The sequence below is a fragment of the Schistocerca gregaria genome, chromosome 9 (genome assembly GCF_023897955.1).
Source record: "Schistocerca gregaria isolate iqSchGreg1 chromosome 9, iqSchGreg1.2, whole genome shotgun sequence".
Classification (NCBI taxonomy): Eukaryota; Metazoa; Arthropoda; class Insecta; order Orthoptera; family Acrididae; genus Schistocerca; species Schistocerca gregaria.
Genome location: NC_064928.1, coordinates 166,822,067 through 166,846,548, shown reverse-complemented (window position 1 = coordinate 166,846,548; position 24,482 = coordinate 166,822,067). Strand labels below are relative to the sequence as shown.

Sequence of the window (24,482 nt, the reverse complement as noted above, 5' to 3'; positions counted from 1 at the left end):
ATGTCATTTTCTGTTGTAGTGCAAGTTGTATGAGTTAGTGTGGTTTTATTGGGTTTTCCATTATTTGTCTCTTTATTTTTTCTTTAGTTTGTCTACCATTGTTTCTTTTTGACCTTTTGTTAAGGCTATTTGTTTTATAATAGCTAACTCTTTCTGGTAATTAGAATGTTTAGGGGGATCCTGTTTAGTGTGTTTAACATGTATCTGACTGCTGCGTGTTTGTGGTTCTGTGGATGATTTGAAATATCATTTAAGATAATGTCACTTGTTGTGGGCTTTCTGTATGTGTCAAATGTCTGTTTATTATTGTGTTTTCTTATCCTTATGTCTAGAAAGTTGAGTGTCTTTTCTTGTTCTTCTTCTGTTGTGAAGTTTATGTTTTTGTGTAGTTGCTGTATTGTTGTTTTAGGTTCATCTATCATGCATATTATGTTATCCATGTATCTGTACCACATGGGATGATGCGATTCTCTAACATGTCGGCATACCTCTCACCTGTCACGGTATCAATTACAAAAGCAGAAGCACTCATTTCCTCGAAGAAAAAAAGGTCTGATAACGGTAGATGTGGTAAATCCAACCCATACCGTGTCTTTCTCGTCGTGCAACAGAGTTTCCACGACAGTTCTAGGATTTTCGGTAGGCCAAATACTGCAGTTGTTGGCGTTGACAGACCCTCTGAGCATGAAATGAGCTTCGTCGGTCCACAACACGTTACTCAGCCAATCGTCATCTTCCGCCATCTCTTGAAACGCTCACACCGCAAATGCCCTCCGCGTCACTAAATCTCCAGGTAACAGTTCATGATGACGATGGATTTTGTGCATCGGAGGGTATGCCTAAAAGCCAACCAAACAGTAGTGTATGGAATGCCGGTGCGACGTGCGACTGCACGAGCGCTGACTTCCCCGTGCATAGACGAACCCGCTACAGTCTACATTTCTTCCTGAACTGTCACAGCAGCATTACGCCTTGTGCTCGGTCGGCCACTACGGGGTCTATCGTCTAAACAACCCGTGGCTTCGAACTTCGAAATCATTCTAGCCACAGCTGCGTTTGTCTTCGGACCTTTACCGGTTTGAATTCCCTTCCTATGGTGATAGGATCGTAATGCTCAACTAGCATATTCCCCATTCTGATAATACAGCTTCACTGAAAGGGCCTTTTCAGGTAACAACATGCTGTGAATGCTGGCGCATCTGATTCTCTCTCTTTTTTTCCCTTTATTGTTATTTTAAACCTGTTTACAGGCAGGCCTGCAGAAGCATACTACGCCGCTCTTCGGCCTCAGAGAAACATACAAGACAGAAATGATGACAATGTGAGATGAATAGATGGTGGACATATAAACACAGACAAGCAATTTTTTAAATACATGGAGCCATTCACGGGCGTAGAGTCCAAGATAAAAGTTGTTCAGGCACCGGGACACATACATAGACGAAAGTTGTCACACGTGAACATAGGTGCACAAAACGAATAACACTGAACCACTTAAGCACAAACGACGGCACACACAGGAACATGAGGCATTGATCTCCAGCGCGCGAATGTTCACTAACCGTGTACGAATCCGGGGACCTGCCAAGAGAGGAGGAGGAGGGGGGAGAAGTGGGAGAGGGAGAGGGAGAAGGAGAGGGGAGAAACGATGCCATGGGCAGGGGAGACAAGGGGAGAGGAGAAGGGGGGGAGCCTGGGGGAAGAGGGGTGGAGGAAGGGGACGGGACGGAGGATGCCAAGAGGAGAGGCCACAGGAAGTGGGGGCAGGGAGGATCAAAGTTGATGGAGGGGAGGAGGACATCATCGGGGGGAGCTGGCGGAAGCCACTTTGGGAGAGGGTAAGGAGGGTGGAGACATGGAGACTGGGTGGGACGTGGGAATACAGGCGCAGCAGTGGGTGGGGGTGGGAGAGGATGGGCGAGACAAGCGGGTGAGGAGAGTCGAGTTTGCGGGAGGTGTACAGGATCTGTATCCTTTCAAGGAAAAGGAGGAGGTGGGGGAAAGGAATGAGATCGTACAGGATCCGCGTGGGGAGGGGAGACGGATGCGATAGGCAAGGCGGAGAGCATGGCGTTCAAGGATTTGAAAGGGATTTATAAAAGGTAGGGGGGGGGGGGGGGCAGAGATTCAGGCCGGATGGGCGTAGCAGAGGATAGGGCGGATGAAGGAATTATAGGTGTGGAGGATGGTGGAGGGGTTCAGACCCCACGTACGGCCCGAAAGGAGCTTGAGGAGACGTAGTCGGGAGTGTGCCTTGGCTTGGATTGTCCGGAGATGGGGGGTCCAGGAGAGGCGACGGTCGAGGGTGACGCCAAGGTACTTGAGGGTGGGAGTGAGGGCGATAGGACGGCCATAGACGGTGAGATAGAAATCACGGAGCCGGAAGGAAGGGGTGGATTTGCCTACAATGATCGCCTCGATTTTGGAGGGATTGACCTTGAGCAACCACTGGTTGCACCAAGTGGTGAACCGGTCAAGATGGGATTGGAGAAGGTGTTGGGAGCGCTGCAGGGTGGGGGCAAGGGCAAGGAAGGCAGTGTCATCGTCAAACTGGAGAAGGTGGACGGGGCGTGACGGCGGCGGCATGTCTGCCGTATACAAAAGGTACAGAAGGGGGGAGAGGACAGAGCCTTGGGGCACACCGGTGAAGGGAAAAAAGGTGTAGGAATCCGTGTTATGGATGGTGACGTAGGAAGGACGGCGGGAGAGAAAGGTGCCAATCAGACAGACGTAGTTAATGGGAAGGGCGAAGGTTTGGAGATTGAAGAGGAGACCGGAATGTCATACGCGGTCATAACCTCGTTCGAGGTCCAGGGAGAGGAAGATAGCAGAGCGACGGGAATTAAGCTGGTCGGAAAGGAGATGAGTGAGGTGAAGGAGAAGGTCGTTGGAAGAGAAGGATGGCCGAAAGCCACATTTGGAAACCGGAAGGAGGCGGTGCTGGCGGAGATGCTGGTGGATGCGGCAGGAGAGGATAGATTCCAGGACATTGCTGAAGACTGAGGTAAGGCTGACGGGACGGTAGCAAGAGATGGCGGACGGCGGTTTGCCAGGTTTAAGGAACATCAGGATACGGGAGGTTTTCCACAGGTCAGGGTAGTAACTGGTGGACAGGACTACATTGTAGAGCCTGGCCAAGGTGGAGAGGAAAGAAGCAGGAGCTTCACGAAGGTGACGATAGGTGACACGATCTGATTCTATCATTACAGCTCCTTTTATACACGATTGTCACACGCAGTCACTGACGTTTTGCTGTCCATCGCCATCTGTCGGACTTTTTGTGAACATCTTTTTTTGTTCTAATAAAACCCCATGTTATTCCATGCATGTGTATCAATCTTTACCTCTCTGTCTACATTATTCCGTGATTTTCAAATTTATACTGACTTTTTGATCACTCGGTATATTTCTTACAATTGAATATTAACAGCGCTGCATTCCACATGACTAATAGGACGGAAACGGAGGCAGTCTAACATTATAGACTGTTTAAGTGCAGGACCATGTAATGTAGCCTTAGGAGTGCATATGTTTATGTACCCTCTTACCAAACCCTCCTTGTGATGATCCCAGACACTTTAACAATACTTTAAAATTGGTAGTGTAGTTGCTTTACTTGACACGCTTTGAACCCCATCCGTCTGGAGCTTCATCATGCATGCATAGAAACCAACCTTGTTCTTCTTAATCGACTGCTATTACATCACAACACTTTCAAATCTAGTACTATACACCGATAAGGCGTGCTATCCTCCTCGACATGGGTGCATCTGGAGAAGTATTGTGCACTTGGATGCTCGGCACTTGGAACTTGGCCAGCTCCATTCATTGATGAGATGCCGATGTAGCGGCCTACCACTGGTCAGCTGCAGATTAAGTCGGTAAGAGTGCCGCAGGGCGGGGGGGGGGGGGGGGTCAAAGATAGTGTGAGGGGGTCTTTCGGTCCCTAATTTTATCCTAAGACTGCGAGAAATCCCTGTGACTCTCACCCGAATGGAGATAGATCGGAAAATTATGCACTATGCTCGAGGTGCTAGAAATATTTAGAGCGCTTTCTGGTATACTTTGATGATGTAAATGTTTGAGAATTAACAATGATTGAATGTACTGCACAGTCGTCTATCTACATTCGCAATGACACTCACAAAGTAGAGAATGGGTGGTTTAGCGATGATGCTGAAATTGGGAAATATGCTGTTGCATCATTGGTTGGTGTTGAAATTACAGTAAATTTGCTAACATTGTTCGGATTATCAGCTGTGATGCTTACTATTGCAGTACATTGACGGTGTCTTTTCCATCCCATCTGTCCACTGGTATGCTGTTAGTTACCACATAATGATTGACTGACATCGCTTGCTTGAGATGTTCAGATGGAGAAAGAGTTTTAGTGAAGGGCAACACCTTCTGGGGATGGTTAGCACTGAAACAGTGATTGCATACATGACTGAAATATGAGGAATCAATCGAAATGGAATGCAGAGCCATCAGCTATTCCATCACTGTGACAAATGAGTTTAAATGTAAAGGTCCTCAGTCACCTTTGGGCAGCAGTTTGGAAACTCTCCACAACGCCGATAAGCTGTTCCAGTTTCTTTATGTTGTATACAACCGCTCGCTCACCGATAGATCTGTACCTACAGATTGGAAAATTGCGCAGGTCGCACCAGTGTTCAAGAAGGGTAGTAGGAGTAATCCATTTAACTACAGATCTATATCATTGACGTCGGTTTGCAGTAGGGTTTTGGAGCATATACTATTCAAACATTATGAATCACCTCGAAGGGAACGATCTATTGACACGTAATCAGCATGGCTTCAGAAAACATCGCTCTTGTGCAACGCAGCTAGCTCTTTATTCGCACGAAGTAATGGCCGCTATCGACAGGGGATCTCAAGTTGATTCCGTATTTCTAGATTTCCGGAAAGCTTTTGACACCGTTCCTCACAAGCGACTTCTAATCAAGCTGCGGAGCTATGGGGTATCGTCTCAGTTGTGCGACTGGATTCGTGATTTCCTGTCATGAAGGTCGCAGTTCGTAGTAATAGACGGCAAATCATCGAGTAAAACTGAAGTGATATCAGGTGTTCCCCAGGGAAGCGTCCTGGGACCTCTACTGTTCCTGATCTATATAAATGACCTGGGTGACAATCTGAGCAGTTCTCTTAGACTGTTCGTAGATGATGCTGTTATTTACCGTCTAGTAAGGTCATCCGAAGACCAGTATCAGTTGCAAAGCGATTTAGAAAAGATTGCTGTATGGTGTGTCAGGTGGCAGTTGACGCTAAATAACGAAAAGTGTGAGATGATCCACATGAGTTCCAAAAGAAATCCGTTGGAATTCGATTACCCGATAAATAGTACAATTCTCAAGGCTATCAATTCAACCAAGTACCTGGGTGTTAAAATTACGAACAACTTCAGTTGGAAGGACCACATAGATAATATTGTCGGGAAGGAGAGCCAAAGGTTGCGTTTCATTGGCAGCACACTTAGAAGATGCAACAAGTCCACTAAAGAGACAGCTTACACTACACTCGTTCGTCCTCTGTTAGAATATTGCTGCGCCGTGTGGGATCCTTACGAGGTGTGATTGACGGAGGACATCGAAAGGGTGCAAAAAAGGGCAGCTCGTTTTGTATTATCACGTTATAGGGGAGAGAGTGTGGCAGATATGATACACGAGTTGGGATGGAAGTCATTACAGCATAGACGTTTTTCGTCGCGGCGAGACATTTTTACGAAATTTCAGTCACCAACTTTCTCTTCCGAATGCGAAAATATTTTGTTGAGCCCAACCTACATAGGTAGGAATGATCATCAAAACAAAATACGAGAAATCAGAGCTCGAACAGAAAGGTTTAGGTGTTCGTTTTTCCCGCTCGCTGTTCGGGAGTGGAATAGTAGAGAGATAGTATGATTGTGGTTCGATGAACCCTCTGCCAAGCACTTAAATGTGAATTGCAGAGTAATCATGTAGATGTAGATGTAGATGTAACTGTATTTTATTTAAAATCACCCAGTGTGTGTCTGGTGTGTTATAGTGGAAGCAGCAACATGATTTACACCGTGCAACGAACAGTCTTCTGTAAGACGCAGTGGATCAGAACGTGTTAAGGTCAGTTTAGAACCTGAGACAGACCTCGAAGTCGGGGCGGAAAAACAAAATGTACGGAAGTGTACAAAGCGTGTTACAGCAGAAAAAAACAATGTTTCAAACAATGACACGGGGTCAGAGGGGGCGTCTCTTGCAACTTATAGTATAGTCTGTAGGGTATGGTCATCCTCCTTCGGTACAGGAGATACAACTTTACACTAGTCTGTGAACTGGATTAATTCCTGTAATTTAGTAGGAGTATTACATGTTCTCGATACCAGAACGCAGACGGTATTTGTTTTCGATATATGGGAGGAGAGATATACAGTAAATATCTTATAGACTTTTCTATCGGATAAAGTTTTTATAGTTCGCAATTTTTCTCTGTTGCATTGTACAGAATAACGATGATAGCATGTTGGGCTGATAGAAGTGAATGGGCCCTGAGGGATGCGGGTCTGCTTTGTACTGCAGTACTTTGGGGGCGCCGCACAGTGCAGTAGCAAAACCCACGCCCCTGCCCCAGTTCTCGTACAGTCTTTTATAGTACCTCGTGTTGCAGGAGCAGGTTTCGTTTGACATTGACCTTACACATTCTACGAGGGTGAGTCAAACGAAAACCTTAAATTTCTAATAACGAATCGAAATTTCGCGCCGTTGTCGTGTAATTTGGTAAGCGTACTACAGACAGCGTGCAGAATGGCCTGTAGGTGGCAGCATAGTGCAGATGAACACATACCGTCGCAGTATCAGTATAAAGATGGCCGCCCCACTTGCCCCAGGGAAGAAAAGCGTTCTGTTATTCGGTTTTTGCGTAGTGAAGGTGTGAAACCTATTGGAATTCATCGACGAATGAAGGTCCAGTACGGTGATGCATGTTTGTCATGGCAGCAACTCTACGAAACGAGTAGGAAGTTCGCAAATGGTGTGACTTCAGTGGAAGATGCTCCTCATCCAGGTCAGGCACAACGAGTTGTGACAACACAGAACATTGCAGCAGTTGAAGCTGTAGCGAAGGAAAACCGCCGAGTGACACTGAATGACATTACAGCATGTTTACAGATTAGTTAGTCATGGGTGAGCACACAACATTGTGCATGATGCGCTCCAGTTTCACAAAGTGTCTGCTAGATGGGTGCCACGGCAGTTGACTCCTGAAATGAGAGAACGGCGTGTTGATGCTTGTGAAGAACTTCTTCGGCTCTTTGAACGAGGAGGAGATGGCTTCCTTGCAAGAATCGTACCTGGGGACGAAACGCGAGTTCACTTCCACCAAACCGAAACGAAGAGAGCGAGCAAGGAATGGCGCCATTCCTCATCACAAAACCATCGGTAGGGAAGGTTACGCTGACCCTCTTTTGGGACGAAAAAGGCGTCATTTTGGAGCATTACATGCTTAGAGGGACCACTGTCACCAGTGCATCATACACAGATCTCCTAAAAAATCATCTGCGGCCTGCAATCAAATCAAAGCGACGTGGATTGCTGTCAGCAGGTGTCCTTTTGTAACATGACAATGCAAGGCCCCACACTGCCAGTACAACAGTTGAAACAATCACAGACCTGCATTTTGAGTGTCTTCCTCATCCACCATACTCACCAGACATTGCCCCAAGTGATTTACATATGTTTGGACCACTCAAAGACTCAATGTAAGAAAAGAAGTTCCGCTCTGATGAAGAGATACACCGTGCCGTGGATGAGTGGTTGCGCGGACTACCAAAATAATTTCTAAAGAAATTTATTCACTTCGTTAGCGCTAAAGGACTTGCATTGAGCGTGGGGGAGGCTATGTTGCAAAGCGATACAGCTTTGCACCAGTTCCGCACAATAAATAATATTTAAAAATATATTTAAGGTTTTCATTTGACTCACCCTCGTACACTGTTGGCGTAGCTACGACAATATGTTCGCAATTGCACTGATAGGTCAGAACACTTCACTGTCGCTCTAACTCAGGTAACTCTATTTCTATATGGGTTACAGAAGGTGGTAGATATAGCTCTCTCCAACGTCTGCTCAGTTCTGACTTAAATTGCTGCAGAAATGGCAGCAGTTATGTTCGTAAAAGTTGACCCGTTTCGAGATATGAGAGTGCTAGAAATATGATTCACTAGTGGGTGTAATCATTAAAGACTTCTTCATTGGATACAACTCAGGTATGTGGAAGAATGGAAAGACTTCAGTGAACGGTATAGACATCATTTCTACTGGAAAGTGTATTCAACTGCTGCAATGTTCTGTGGTGTCACAACTCGTTGTGCCTGACCTGGACGAGGAGCATCTTCCACTGAAGTCACACCATTTGCGAACTTCCTACTCGATTCGTAGACTTACTGCCATGACAAACATGCATCACCGTAGTGAACCTTCATTCGTCGATGAATTCCAATAGGTTTCACACCTTCACTACGCAAAAACCGAATAACAGAACACTGTACTTCCCTGGTGCAAGTCGCAAGTAGAGCGGCCATCTTTATACTGATACTGCTTCGGTATGTGTGCTGTTGCACTATGCTGCCACCTACAGGTCATCCTGCAGGCTGGTTGTAGCACGCTTACCAACTTACAGGATAACGGCGTGAAATTTCGATTTGTTATTACAAATTTAACGTTTTCATTTGACGCATTCTCGTATAATATTCAGGGAAACCGTGTGAAAATACATGTATTCTTGTAATCGCAGAATCTGGAGATGGGTGTAGAAAGCAAGCAAGCAAGCAGGTGGGGGCCAGAAACAATGATGCCTTTGTGCTGAGCCGGCCGTGGTGGTCGAGCGGTTCTAGGCGCTACAGTCCGGAATCGCGCGACCGTTACGGATGCAGGTCCGAATCCTGCCTCGGGCATGGATGTGTGTGATGTCCTTAGGTTAGGTAGGTTTAAGTAGTTCTATGTTCTAGGGGACTGATGACCTGAGAAGTTAAGTCCCATAGTGCTCAGACCCTTTTGAACTTTCTGCTGAGGGGAGCCGATCCAGCGTTTGTATAACAGTCTTCGCAGTGTCTGGTGGTCGCTACTGTGTGTCCTATCGTGAGGGGTTTTAAGCATATTGATAGCCGTAAAGAGAATGAAAGGTTTGTTGCTATGTGGAAAATTATGTGCGCTATAGATAGTGAGATTCGTTCCAGAATCACGGCTGTCAAGAAGAGACGTTTCCAGTACATGGTTCGAATGGCAGCAATCCTAATATTTAATTTTAATTATACTGATAACATGTGCCTGGTTGCCAATATTCTTGTGAGTCTGGAGTTCGCCGTAGAAAGCACAGCAGGAAGCAAGCAATTTTCAATTGATTCAGTTGGCTCTGAGCACTGTGGGACTTAACTTCTGAGGTCATCATTCCCCAAGAACTTAGAGCTACTTAACCCTAACTAACCTAAGGACACCACACACATCCATGCCCGAGGCAGGATTCGAACCTGCGATCGTAGCGGTCGCGCGGTTACAGACTGTAGCGCCTAGAACCGCTCGGTCACCCCGTCCGACCGCAAGCAAGCAGGCCGAGGCCGGAAACAGCACCTTAGTGGACGCCTTTTTTCAGAGCTGGGGCTCGCCCATCCTTTGTACACCGGTTCAGGGGGTCCAAGAAAGCTTCTGACTTATTTGGGTCGTGGTTCCCCCTGGATTGGTGAATAGTGAACTAATACCAAGTTTGCGTTGAATTTCCATCAAGACAGCTTGTGTCGTGTGTATACTCTGCGGAAATTTAAGAAGATTCAATACAACGTGTGTTCGTGCTGGGAGTATGGACAGCATTCTAACTCCTACCACTGAGATCCTCCCGGGGTGTGGAGTCGTCCACGACCGACTGGCCTCTCTCCGGCTGATATGCCCTTCTGCAGCTCCGGTCATGGGCAGCGTTTCTGGGGGCAGTGTGCTCTGCCGGCGCTGCACAGCAGCGTGGTGAGTACGTGGGATGTATTTGACGGTCTGTAGACGACTTTTGCGGGGTTCAACTGTCAGTGCAATATGGCGATCTTTACAAAATAGTTTTGTCGCTGAAAGTCTTGTCTGCGGAAGACAACTGGCGGACAGTGCTCCCACACCGGTAGTATCAGAAACTTGGCGGGGTAACTCAGTAAGAACCGATCAGAATGCTCCGTTCATTCGTAAGACATCCTTTGTGCTGGGTCATAGAAGCGTCTACAGTCTGGTTCAAGCAAGATGGAGGCAAGGTATCTACGGAGAGTTCTGAGAAAGTAAGTGTTCAAAGGCAAGTTGAAGCAGACCATCCATATCTGGCTGGGATGTTGTCATTCATCCGCCACTGTGGCATTATGACATCTCCAGACCAGTAGACACCGAAAATTCCCGCCATTTTTCTCTTCTGTAGGACAGTGCTACGAATTCTGTTTGCGTAATTGTTCTCAATTCCCCCATCTGTGCTTAGACAGTGCTCTCGTGCCAAACAACAAGAATGCTTCTATGATTAACGGTGTTTCCGCGAGTGTGCACAGACATCATACGTTTACCGTTCTGAGACATATGTTGAAAGCAGGACGAGGTACCTCGTTAGGACCATAAGGAAGAGTGCAATTGGTGTTGTTCTGGGCTATTTTCGCAAACTTGTCCTCTTAGGGTAAGAATATCCATGCAGACAAGCTGAGACGTGATGAAAACACCTACACCAACTACAATACCAGCCATGAACTACTTCTGCGACACTTTAAGACTTCCGAGAGGAAGACTTAGCTCTTACTTACATAGACATGTGCACCAGTGTAACACTAACAACGTTTTAGCTGCGTCTGCGAGGGTGATCCGCTGTGAAAACATCTCTCTCAGAGTTGAGCCTGTGCCTCATCTGGCCAGAAATGGTGCATAAGCGTACATGTATTTTGACAGGTCTTTCTCAGGTGTCATGTATGAAAGAGATGCCACCGCCTCATCCTTGCGGAACCCGAACTGACACCTGCTCGTGGGTAGCGTCATGTGCTGTCCAGTGAACACGGGATGGTGGGCGGTGCGTGCTTCGCGAACGAAAGATTTTTAACTGTGTAATTACGTCTGATATATGTTTCAAGACGGTATTCCTTGCGTGATTGGAATAAAAAAAGAAAGGTAATCGATTTAATTACTTCTCACGAGACCTGCATCTTTCCAAAAAAACAGAGAATGATGAGCAAGAGAAATCCAAGCTCTGAAAACTTATAATAAATAAACAATATACCTTTCAATTTCCCTTCGTGAGATCCTTCCTCTCCACCACAGAACCACCAATTTCCTGTTAGAAGAGGGGAGGGGGAGGGGAGAGGGAGTGAGGGAGGCGGGGATGGGTAGTGGGAGTGGTGGTCGATTCCATACAGTGCAATCGATTTCCCTTCAAATGACCTATCAACTGAGTCTTTTTCCCGCCAGTTTCCAGGAGGGAGGGTGGGAGGGGAATGGGTTTACCAGAGGGGATGGGGGTAATTAATTGATGAGCTGAACTAAGTAGTCAATGAAATTGATAAGAGTGAGAAGGCTACCCAATAGCTCGGACCTTAAAATTGTACTTGAAGCAGGGAGAGGGGAGGTTCCCTGAGGGGGGAGGGGATTGGGAGGGGGTAGGGAACAATAGGTTAAGTACCTGTCAATCAAAAGTAAGGATCCTTTCAGCAGAACAATACACTAAGGAACTATCAATCAGAGAAGAACAATAGGTTTGGCCCTGAGTGCATACCTGCTCCTGATGTAGGCTAGCCAAACAAACGAAACGCTCTGGTGTCCTTGTTGTTGTACTGCTTGCCTATATGCCTCTGTATCTTCGCGGTCCTTATGGTGAATGTTTGTTGGCCGTAGAATAGTTCTGCAGCCAGCTTCAAACACTGGATCTCTAAATTTGCTTAGTGGTATTCCGTGAAAACGACGTAATCTTCCCTCCATATATGTTGTACAGCTTTGGTGAGTGTGAGCATCGTTGTCTTACACCCCTCTCTTCTGGTTGTTTCGTTCTTACTGAAAACTGATATGGAGAGACCAGGATTAAAACACAATATGGAAGATCTCACATTAAAATAAGTAAAGACGCTAGACGATTTTACAGTTGAGTGGAGTAGAACTAAGAACTGAATGCTCGTTGACGATGATGATGCTGTCGAGTTACGACTAAAGCGTGCTCATTTCGTGCTGGACAATTGCAAACCTGTGTGTTCTTTGAGCGTGTCACATGCCTTATCTGTTGCCAGTTGATGCGGTCGAGTGGAAGAGTGGGTAAATGTATGCCTCAGTTCTAAATCGGAATTATCGAAGCAATGCTGCAAGTTCAGACTAATTCGTTTACTTTTTCTTCGAGCTCTCAAGACTGTGCTGTAGGAAAATTGTATTTATTCGTGTGCATACGAGCGATCAGTCCTTCCTCAGTAGTATATACCAGATGATTCATTTAACTCTTCATTTCTGTGGCCATAGTGTCCGTAGTTGCTTTATAAGTCATGAGGGTATTTTTCATCTCTCGTTGCAACTACAAGAAATGGGTGATTTTTTCACCAGATGCGTTTCGCTTTATTGACGTAAAGCATCAACGGTGTCCTGTAATTAAGTTATTTACATTTTGATTTGCTTTTTAGATCCAAAAACAGTTCACTAAGAATAGGCTGATTTGTACTTACAGTGATTTTTTGGCTGGTTTCTTGCTTCTATTGGGGAATTCCATCGTTGTTTTTCTACGTTGGTCTAATGTTTAGATGTTCTGCAGCACTATGCATTAGTCAGAACACACTTTTATTTACACCTCTGTATTCTGCTTGTTTTGTACTTCAAGTATGTATTGCTGTTTGTGTTTTGTTGTGTTGCCAGAATAACCTTTCCACTACTTTGTCTTTGATCTACAACATTAAAAAAAACGATATTGTGTGTGTGTGTAATTCTATTAAATTATTTTTATGTGTATTTATGTACTGTGTAAGAGTAGAGAAGGAATGACAATGGAGATATTTTTTATTTTTATTTATTTATTTATTTATTTATTTGGAAGGAGGAAAGCATGATGAGTGGACATAAGTGTATAGTAGTGTGATGAAGTGTGAGTTAGAGGAGAAGGTGAGGATCTAGAAGTGAAATGAAAATGTGAATGGTGGGGGGTCTTACATCCATATGGAAGATCTGTTCGTCTCAGAACAACTATTTTGTTTTGCACATTACGTAACACATTCTTGAATAGAACTTGCCTTTTACATTCGATAGGAGTAAAGCTTCCTAAATCTTTGAAATAATAGTATTTTAGCAATGACTTCAGGAATTTTATTCCTTAAGTGTCAGATATTTATTATTAATATTCCATACGTCTTTTATCATTAGTTTTTGTCTCTCTCGTTAATTACAATGATACTATAGACCTAATATCATGTTTTCTTCAACTGGTTTTGTGAATCATGTTAGACAACCCGTAGGTTGATTACATCCATAGAAATAGTTTGGTCTCTGTCATTAAAAACTAAATTCTGCCTGAACAGGCCATGAAGGCCCGATGGTATCAACTGGCAGCCGTGTCACCCTCAACCCACAGAAGTCAATGTATGAAGATACGAAGGGGCATGTGGTCAACGCACCACTCTCACGGCCATATGTCAGTTTACGAAACCAGAGCCGCTACTTCTCCATCAAGTAGCTCATCAGTTAGCCTTACAAAGACTGAGTGCACCCCTCTTGCCAACAGCCGCTAGCCGACCGGATGTCTCTGTCCTTAAAGGTAGAAACAAAAAACGATTAAAGTGTGTTCTGCTTAAAATATGAATTGCACTGAACTCTTAGGTGCTCAGTTATTAGCTGTACATCAGAATCAACAAACAGCGAAATAACCACCAGCTAAAATACTTTGGGGAAAATGTGTTTGTACAATTTAACATGAACTTCTCACACTTTCCTCATCTCTTTCTATTTCTGTTTCCATTCCTCCATCTACCAGCCAACCTTATCCTACTATTCGTCACTTTTATCTGGATAAGTCAACTTCATCTCTAAATTTGATTCTTTCTATTGTTAATAACATCAACATTTATGAAGCCCCATATACCCATTACTGTAACGATGTATTATTATTAGGTACTACATATATTATAATGTTAACTCACCAAAGATGACTCGGTAGATAAGGGACAGAGGATGAAGGTGTTAGTACTGTCAGGAGAAACAAATGCATAAATAAATAAAATACAATTGGTGTCAATCATGGTTTTTATTTTGACAACAAAGGATTTAAGAAATTACATCCTCATCTTTAAAGGACATTTTCCCCCACTGAGTCACACTTGACATGGATTAAAGCAGTTTTATCACTATATCTGGCTAGGTGCTAGACACATATTTTATTAAAGTCTTTGCTGCTCCAGCTCGTACACACATCCTGTATCATAACAATTTGTATCGTGAGCGTTATGTTTCAGATTAATTCTCATCTTGTACAGACTTTTAAATGGATTTTCGTAAAGGTGCAACAGAAAGGATCACTCATTTTTCTGACAGATAAAATCTGAACATCTTAACTGAGTTTCAAAGCTGGTTATGGCCCCACCAGCTGAATCATCCCAGGCATGCGTTGTGACCCCAAGTTATAAAATGAGTCGACCACATGTCTTCTCTTTTTTCAGTTTCAAACTACACATAAGCGTGAAGTGAGAAAAGGATGCCACCCAGGTTCATGTCTGGGTCAGGTACACTAGTGTGGTCTTTGAGGAAGGTCATTAACACTGAACTTCAAGCTGATGTTTCAGACCAAAATGTAACGTGTTTAGGAGGCACATCTCGATGCCAATCTCTTATTGCAACTATGAGGGCTATTCGGAGAATAAGGTCAGATCGGACGCGGAATTGAAACCACAGTAAAAGTCCAATGAAACTTTGAACAGATATGCCTGCCTGTCGCGCCACATCGCTCTTTTCAATTCTGAGTGCATAGCGAGCACGTAAAGATGCCTAGGGCAGTAGTGTCCCCTGAAAAGTATGTTAGCCTGGTGTGAGGTTCAGCCTGATGTCAGGCAACCCCACGTAATGTAACTGGCACACAGTTCCTCCTTCATGACAATTCTCGGTCGCACTCTATAGGGCTAATGAGGATGCTCCTGCCGCGGTTTTGATGGGAAGTGTTTGGTCAACCACCATGCAGCCGATAACTGACTAACACAGAGTTTCATCTCTGTTCATATAACCGCTGGCTAAGAAGACAACATTTTGACACAGACAACGAGCTTTAGACCAGCATAGACAATTGACAGTAAGTATAGGCTGCTTCCTTCAATGACAAGGGTATTGAAAAGCTGGTACAGCGCTATCACAAGGTCGGAGCAGTGACTATGTAAAGAAGTAGCTCGACCATATGGCTAACTATTTTGGTTTTCACGGTGTTTTTCATTTCGCGACCAATCGGACTTTATGTTCCAAATAGTCCTCATACACAGGCCTCAGAAATTTTGGCTTTCAATCAACTGCTTGGTAGCTCTACATGTTACTGTCAAAGTATGGCGCTATTGATAGCCAGCTTGATATACGAGTCTCTGGGCTTTGGTAACCCACCACTCCCTACTACTAGTAACGCTCTTCTGATATCGAGGTTGCAGACAAGTAAAAAAATTAGCGTCAAATGTAAAGAGAAAGGTAACAATCCTGAGGTTTGCAGATGGCAAAACCCTTCTTATCAGACCTATGGGAGGAAGACCTGTAAGACCTGGATGACACACGTAGCAATGACAAAGCTGATGAAAAGTAGTAGGAGACATTCTTAACATCAAATTATAATCATATTGTATGTACAAATAATTTTCATATGTCTCGTTGTGTATGACATTATTCTTTGCATCTTATTAATAGAATTTATGGCCCACTGCACTATCTAGACAGCACACCATAACTTTTAACAGGTCAGTCACGTAGGCATGAGATGATAGCTCCCTCAGATATTGTAACAACACTTCTAATGCAGCGACAGTAGATCAGCTTCCCAAGCATAGGGGTCTGTGCATGGAAACTCCACGGATGGCTTCAGTGCTGGACCGCCGTTCTGTGTAAATCGTACAGCAGCTGCCACAGGTGCCTTGAAAACATAACATACAATATAACATGGCATAATAGGTTATCTGGCTGGGCAAGTGGACTTCGTAGTTGATGGACCTCAGTGTCGCGAAAATCATACAGTGTCTCCCCAAGGTGCTGTGGGGACACATTGCAGGCAGTGGTGCGACTGCATTTCAAGACAAACAACAAAATGGATGGCCAGAGGGAAATTGTGATAGATATAAATTTTGTGGACATAATATGATGTGTTTTGAAGACATACCATGTTTGGTGGGAGTCGGCTGACTTCCAGGGTACCAAGATTGGACAGTGGATGGGCGGTAGGTTGGTCTCATTTGCAGACCTCCTTCTTGTTGCCGTTATACGATGGCTCCCTCAGTTGCTGCGATGACCTATTTCTGGCAGTGGATAGACTGGACTTTCAGGATATCAAGAATGGATGGACAATAGGCTAATGTCAGTGCAGGATGTCAGTTGTACGACAGTTGTCCAATGATTGCTTCATGTTATCTGCAGTGGATTGGCAAGCTTTCAAGCTATCAGGAATAAACCATCTGATGGGAAGTAGGATGACCCTGGAGACGCATAATTTTGTGGTCATCCCCCAAGTGTTGTGAAGACATATTATATCCCATGCTATGCACCAAGTGCAGATCATGTGGATGGTCAGTATGCTGGTCTCATTGATGGACGATGAACTTCAGTTCTGTCAAAAATAACTTGAGTGTTTTCCAATATGTTATGAACAGGGCTTGCACAGACTGGTGTGACGGTACGTCCAGGGTACCAAGAACTCAGGGACAAAGTCTCTTTTGTGGACAAGATGGCTTCTCTTCGTGTTGTGAAAAAGCAAGAGTGGTAATGTGACTAACTAACGACCACAAAAGCAAGAATAGATTGTGGATCGACAATAGGGTGCTTTCAAAACCATAGCTCGGTTCTGAGGGCATTATATGATGACTCCAACAGATGATACACATAAATGTCACATACAGTGGTGTGAGTCGACTTTCAGGATATCAAGGATACGCTCTGCAGAAGTCTGTAGGCTGGGCTCTATGCACGTCGATAGCTCTACAGAAATCATATCAAGGTGATTCCAGTTGTAGAGGTGATGCGTTGCTCAAAGTAATGAGATTGGATTTCCAGAGTACAAAGAAGAGATTATTGTGAAATAATAGTAGGCTGGAGTCAGTGGCAGACCTGAGTTCTGTGGAAAGTGCACTATTGTTCCCACTTTGCGAACTTCAGTTTTATGCACACTGCCTACAATCTTGTTAACACACATCACGGACAGTAGTAAAACTGACTCCTGGGGCACAGAGGAGAGACTGTAGATGCGTAGTAGGATGGTTTCCATGACGAGCTCCAGCTTGGTGGCTATCCAATCATCAATTGCTGTGATGACATATCCTGAAGAGTAGAGTGAGTGGACTTTATGGATACCAAGGATGCACAATGTGTATGGGCACTACACTAATCTCAGTTCTGTGGAATCATATGATGGTTCCTCTAGATGCTGTGGAGGCACATGACCTACAGTGGTGTGAATGGATTTCCAGGGGAGCAGGACTGGACTTAATGGGACTGTAGTCTCACTGATGTTGGGTAGAAATTGACAGGATTATTCATCCACATGCTGCGGAGAAGTTGTTTCTAGGGGTGATAGGGCAGAAGTCTCGGCATTAGAAGCTGACAATGCTGATAGGACTTGTGGTGTGGTAAGTCGGTTTCCCCAGCTGAATGCATCACACACAGTGATTCAACTGATCTCCAAGATATGGAGGATAGTCTGGATAGACAGTAGAATGGTTTCAGCACTGGACCCCCACTCAGTGGACATCAACCGGTAGCTTATTTGTTGCTGAGATAAAATATCCTGAACACTGCATTAACAGGACTATGAGGGTGTAAAGGAGAGGCCACACGCACGGACAGTAGACTAGTCGCAGTGTTAGGATTCTTCCTTTATGGAATCGTACAATGGTTCACACAGATATTGTGGAGGCACATCACAGACAGTGGTGTGACTGTATCTCCGGGGTACGAGGAATAGACTCTTTAGAGCTGTAGTCTCACCAACGGATCTAGGGTGGCTGTCGTTCCTTCAGGTGCGGTGCAGACGCATCGGGCACAGTGACAGATCCCCGGGCACCGGAGGCTGACGGCCCTGGCAGGCCCCGCGGTGCAGCCGGGTGGACTCCCCACCTGTGGCTAGTCGCCCACAGAGGCTGGGAGCGGCCTCCTGGGCCAGACGTCCCTGCCGGAGAGGGCGGCGGCCTGGGAGCGCAGCGCCCCGAGGGCGCGCCTCTGGGGCGCCAGCCGCTGCTCCAGCCACTCGTCGACCGCGGCCTGCGGCAGGTGGCGCGACAGGGCGGCGGCGGCGCGCGCCCACGCGCTCTCCAGCTCGGCCGCCACCGCGGAGGCTTCCGCGGCCAGCGCCGCCAGCCGCGCCGGGCTCGAGTAGTTGCGCGACACGTGCCACGGCGTCAGCCAGCCCCGGCGCACGCGCACCTGTCCGTGGAGGCACAGCCGTACACACACTAACCACTTCCTCAATATACACTATGTGATCAAAAATATCCGGACTACCCAAAACCGTAAGTGTTTCATGTTAGATGCATTGTTCTGCTACCTACTGCCAGGTTCTCCACTTCAGTGACATCAGTAGTCATTAGACACCTTGAGAGAGCAGAACGGGGTGCTCCACATCTAACATTCTGCATGGTGTCTGTTTGTTCTATATCGTGTCTCTCTACCACTTTCGGCAACGACGCTCTGTTTTTTAGGGAATTGACTAGTTTGAACCTGGGACCTGTTACTGGTAAGGAGACGCCAGACCACACATGACATGTAGAATTCAGAAGAGTTCAGTGAGACTAGCGATGATATAACCAAATACTTAATGATTTCAGCGTCAGCTTCACTGCACTCCCTGTAAAAGAATCTTAATACTAAATAAATTTAGTGGAAGCGGTTCAAGGCTTTCCTATTTTTAGTTAGCTGGTAAAATAACGTCGAAAAAGTATTTAAGTTTACCATTGGAAATTTTATTCTACTCACAAAACATTGTTTATAAATTGCACTATTGATAAAAGGAAGTGTTTTAATACAGGATGGTAAAAACCAACTACGTTCAACAAAAATGTGAACGAATATTCCCTGAATGGGTTTCCAAGTTCTACAATCGATCGAAGGATGACCTATCCCATATCACATCTATAATATAGGTTTAAATTAAGTTTCACAAAAGAGAAAAACTATCAAAATGGCCTACAGTGACCCTCAATTATCTTTAATTACTTATCTAATTTGTCATAAATTACAGTGGCTGATGTGGCTTCTCAGTAATTATATAACAGAAAAATCATTGCGTTTCAGATTTTAACTTACGTAGCAAAAGTGAACACCATGAGCTTTATTTAACGATCGACATTAGTATTACGCAAAAAGCGGATGTAACAGATGGGACTTCTGCAGTTCTGAGTGAAGCCTTATGCGCTCAAAAATGCGGCATCGCGTGCGTTCATTACCTTGTCGGTGTTTAGGCAGCGTCAGGGGGCGGTGGGCGGCGCAGTTCCACACCTCGCCGTCTCGGAAGCGACTCTCTTCTAACTTCTCCTTACTACAGTTTACCGAAGTTGCTTTAAAAAAACTATCTGTCTATGTTTTCAACTGACCAATCACGGTCTCAATGTTAACGTTAAGCTCCGCCTACAAAAATTATGTCTATCCAATGAGAAACGTTATACTTTTCGTGGTGGGGTAATGTTTTTTAACGTTTGCAAAGTAACAGAGACGCGAAAAGTCTCATGCTAAAACTTGCAGATGGTGTGGCCCTTTTAGTGTTATCGTAAGATCTATACTGTTCTTCTGGAGGGTTCTATCTTTTAACATGGGCTGAGGGGGGGGGGGGTGGTTTTGGCGGTCAGCTGGCGACGTGGGTGTCCGTCCCTTATCGTAGGGCCTCCTAGCCTACACGATTCTGCTCTCGGCTTCTCGTTTCTCCCCTCAGAACTGCGTCTGTTTCGCGGTGGGAAGGTATGACATGCATTTAGGCGTTCTTGCGTTAGTCTGTGGTATTCCATTTGCTCACTTGTTGATCGTATTACGTTGGTTAATTTAAAGTCAGGATTTATTTGGAGCTATGTAACATACTGCCGGATTTGCTTATCATGTCAGGGTTTTCATGGAAGGTGTTGGATTTGCCTGACACCTTACACACAAAACTCAAGGACTTCGAACGTGGTCAGGTGATTGCGTATCACTTGTGTCATGCGTCTGTAAGCGAGATTTCCACACTCCTAAACACCCCCAGTTCCACTGTTCCCGACGTGATAGCGAAGCGGAAACGTGAAGGGACACCTACAGCAGGAAAGAGTAAAGACCGACCTCGTCTGTTGAGTTACAGAGACCGCCGACAGTTGAAGATGGTCGTAATGTGTGTTAGACATCTATCCAGGCCATCAAACAAGAATTCCGAACTGCATCAGGATCCAGTGCAAGTACTATGGCACTTAGGCGGGAGGTGAGAAAACTTGGATTTTGTGGTCGAGCAGCTGCTCATTAGCCACACATTACGCCAGTAAATGCCAAACGATGCCTCGCTTGGTGTAAGGAGCTTAAATATCGGACGGCTGGAAAAACGTTGTGAGGAGTGACGAATCACAGTAAAAAATGTGCCAAACCGATGTGAGTATGGCGAATGCCTGGTGAACGTCATCTGCCAGTGTGTGTAGTGCCTACAGCAAAATTCTGAGGTGGTGGTGTTATGGTGTGGTCGTGTTTTTCATGGAGGGGCTTGCACCCCTTGTTGTTTAGTGTGGCTCTATCACAGTACAGGTCTACATTGATGTTTGAAGCACCTTCCTGCTTCCCACTGTTGAAGAGCAATTCCGAGATGACGAGTGCATCTTCCAACACACCTTTTCGTAATGCACGGCCTGTGGAGGAGTGGTTACACGACAAAAATATCCCTGTAATAGACTGGCCTGCACAGACTCCTGACCTGAATCCTATAGAACACTTTTGCGATGCTTTGCAACGCTAACTTCGTGCCAGGACTTAACCTACTGACATCGATACCTCTCCTCAGTGCAGCACTCTTGAAGAATTTGCTGCCATTCCCTAAGAAACCCTTCAGCACCTGACTGAACGTATGCCTGCGAGAGTGTAACCCCTCATCAAGTCTAACCGTGGGCCAACACCGTAGTGAATTCCAGCATTACCGATGGACGGTGCCACGAACTTTTAAGTCATATTCAGGTGGGTGTCCGGATACTTTTGATCACATTTTGTATTACCATTTTTCAGCTGCTGCTGTACACAGACATAAAAAACCTTTGAAATTGTAAAAGAAGGTTCTGTGTTAGTACTACAAACTATTGCTGACACAGAACTTTCTTTCGTAAGATGAGAGTAGGCGAGAAATCGTAATGAATGAAGAAATTTGAACAAGCAGTTTGGATGGTTTTTCTGACAAAATATTCTCAGTTATCATCATACAGGAAATTCATTTCCTATATTAATAAGATCAAATACTGATCTGAAACAGGCCGCGCGGGATTAGCCGAGCGGTCTGAGGCGCTGCAGTCATGGACTGTGCGGCTGGTCTCGGTGGAGGTTCGAGTCCTCCCTCGGGTATAGGTGTGCGTATTTGTCCTTAGGAAATTTAGGTTAAGTAGTGTGTAAGCTTAGGGACTGGTGACCTTAGCAGTTAAGTCCCATAAGATTTCACACACTTTTGAACTTTTGAAACAGTCATAACAAAAATAAAAGTGAAAATCGTAAGATGAAACGAAGGACAAAGTTACATTTCAACACAGTTGGAGAATCTCACTTACGAATGCGTCAGACATTATCTACAGAATGGTTATAATTCAACCTTCGCTTCCTGAGAGGGGCCCCTCTTGAAAAAGAGAGAAATTAGGAGAATGAAACTTTGTGGACACATTCATAAAGACATTCGGAAGACAAATAACGAATAAACCTTTGAAAGAAATACATTTTAATCTTGACATGTGAGTGTTTAGCAAACAATTGTTAATTGTGCACCATGTTTGCGTTCCAGGTCACAAACGTTGCTCAATGCGATTATCATCTGAATTTGGTAAGAAATGTGGTGTTTGTACGGGTACCACTTCAGAACTGTTTGCAGCACTTTTTCAGTCGGTGGACCATGTTGTGTTCAGCTGTCATGACACACACGTGCGCTGCTTGAAGATCGCGCATTACGTGAAGCATTCTCAGCCACGGCAACAGTAACTGTTTCAGTAATTTGTGGCGCAATTGGCCGTCGGCCTTTGCCAGGACCATTTACCAAACCGCCGCTTAATTAGAACTTTCGAATCATGTTTTCAACCCCGGTACAGCAACAGGACGTCCCCGTATTCCTTCAATAGGTAGCGAAAAGCACTAGTACTATTTACGCTGTTTTGATAAAAAAAAATGAACGATGGTATGGCATTTATTGGCCGGGATATCCCCTTGAGGGTTCGGCCGCCGTATTGCAAGTCTTCTTAGTTGACGCAACTTCGGCGATTTCCGGGTCAGTGATGATGAAAATGAGGGTGAAGGACAAACAACACCCAGTCCCCCGCCAGTAATCGAACCCTGGCCCCTTGCGTGGTTGTTTCGATGAAACAGCTTTACCAGTAAAGCCGCGCTCACCCTGTCCAGACACATGTTAACTGTCTGCATCTCTAACACCCACTGATGCTTCTATTTCAAACCTACGTCGCCGTATCACTACCGGCGCCTAAAAGCAACTCATTTACCACTAAAAACGTAAATACTGCGCCGCACAATCTGATTATAGACTTGGGTGTCTATACGGTAAGTAATTTTCCTTCCATACTTGCTCAACTACCGAGAGTTTAATTATAACCACCCTATAAATATGTCGTCAACGTTTCATCACTTGCGATTTTTACTGACATACGTTTTGCCGACGTACTTTGTATATATATGTTTCATGTCACTTTGCATGTGGTCAGTGACCAAGAACGGTCAGGAAAACAATAAAATACACTACTGGCCATTAAAATTGCCACACCACGAAGATGACGTGCTACAGACGCGAAATTTAACCGACAGGAAGAAGATGCTGTTATATGCAAATGATTAGCTTCACACAAGGTGGCGACACCTACAACGTGCTGACATGAGCAACGTTTCCAACCGATTTCTCATACACAAACAGCAGTTGAGTTGACCGGCGTTGCCTGGTGAAACGTTGTTGTGATTCGTCGTGTAAGGAGGAGAAATGCGTACCATCACGTTTCCGACTTTGATAAAGGTCGGATTGTAGCCTATCGCGATTGCGGCTTAGCGTGTCACGACACTGCTGCTCGCGTTGGTCGAGACCCAATGGCTGTTAGCAGAATATGGAATCGGTGGGTTCAGGAGGGTAATACGGAACGCCGTGCTGGATCCCAACGGCCTCGTATCACTAGCAGTCGAGATGACAGGCATCTTATCGGCATGGCAGTAGCGGATCGTACAGCCACGTCTCGATCCCTGAGTCAACAGATGGGCACGTTTGCAAGACATCAACCATCTGCACGAACAGTTCGACGACGTTTGCAGCAGCATGGACTATCAGCTGGCAGACCATGGCTGCGGTTACCCTTGACGCTACACACAGACAGGAGCGCCTGCGGTGGTGTACTCAACGACGAACCTGGGTGCACGAATGGCAAAACGTCATTTTTTCGGATGAATCCAGGTTCTGTTTACATCATGCCAGCCGCATCCGTATTTGGCGACATCGCGGTGAACGCACATTGGAAGTATGTATTTCTTCTTGGTGTAGCAATTTTAATGGGCAGAAGTGTACTTGTAGTCCAGTCAGACACATACTTTTGCTATATAATAGCGGTCTACTGCATCTCATTTTGCGCTGACACAATATACAAGGTGAACATAAAGTCTCTATACATATCTGTGATTTTATAGCTAAATCAATTTTTGTAGCAGATGATCAGATTGACTACTCACAATAAAACAATAAACCGATATTGTTTGTGTCCGTTTGTGCAGGGTAGCATACGAAAAGGTGCGGAAGGATTTCACCTGTAAATTTAGAAAGCTAGGACTGACAAGTTTCGCAATCAAAAATTGGGTGAGCAAGTTCAAAAGTACAGGTAATTTTGGTGATAATCGTGTTAGGAGGCAACCCATAACTCAAGGGACGTTGGGATGCATGAAGGATGCTATCGCGTGCACCTTGTTTATCACCCACCAGGAGGCAGAGCAGTGGGCTACTGGGTATTTCAGAATAATCCACAGTTTGAAAAACCCTGCGTTACACATTGAAGAGACGTGTACGCGAGATTCAGATTTCACATAAGATAGACACGGTGGATTTTACAGCATATCAGGCTCTGTGTTAAGATC

At 45.1% G+C, this 24,482-nt stretch overlaps 1 protein-coding gene across 1 annotated transcript in view; it reads right to left on the bottom strand.

Annotated features, from left to right (window-relative positions):
• Positions 1-14,234: 14,234 nt before the first annotated feature.
• Positions 14,235-24,482, bottom strand: part of LOC126292034 (hexosaminidase D-like) — a 363,487-nt gene continuing 353,239 nt past the window's right edge. Inside the window, exon 10 of the mRNA XM_049985827.1 lies at positions 14,235-18,599. Coding sequence (XP_049841784.1) covers positions 18,300-18,599 — 300 coding nt within the window. The 3' untranslated portion in view covers positions 14,235-18,299. The remainder of the gene's footprint in view (positions 18,600-24,482) is intronic.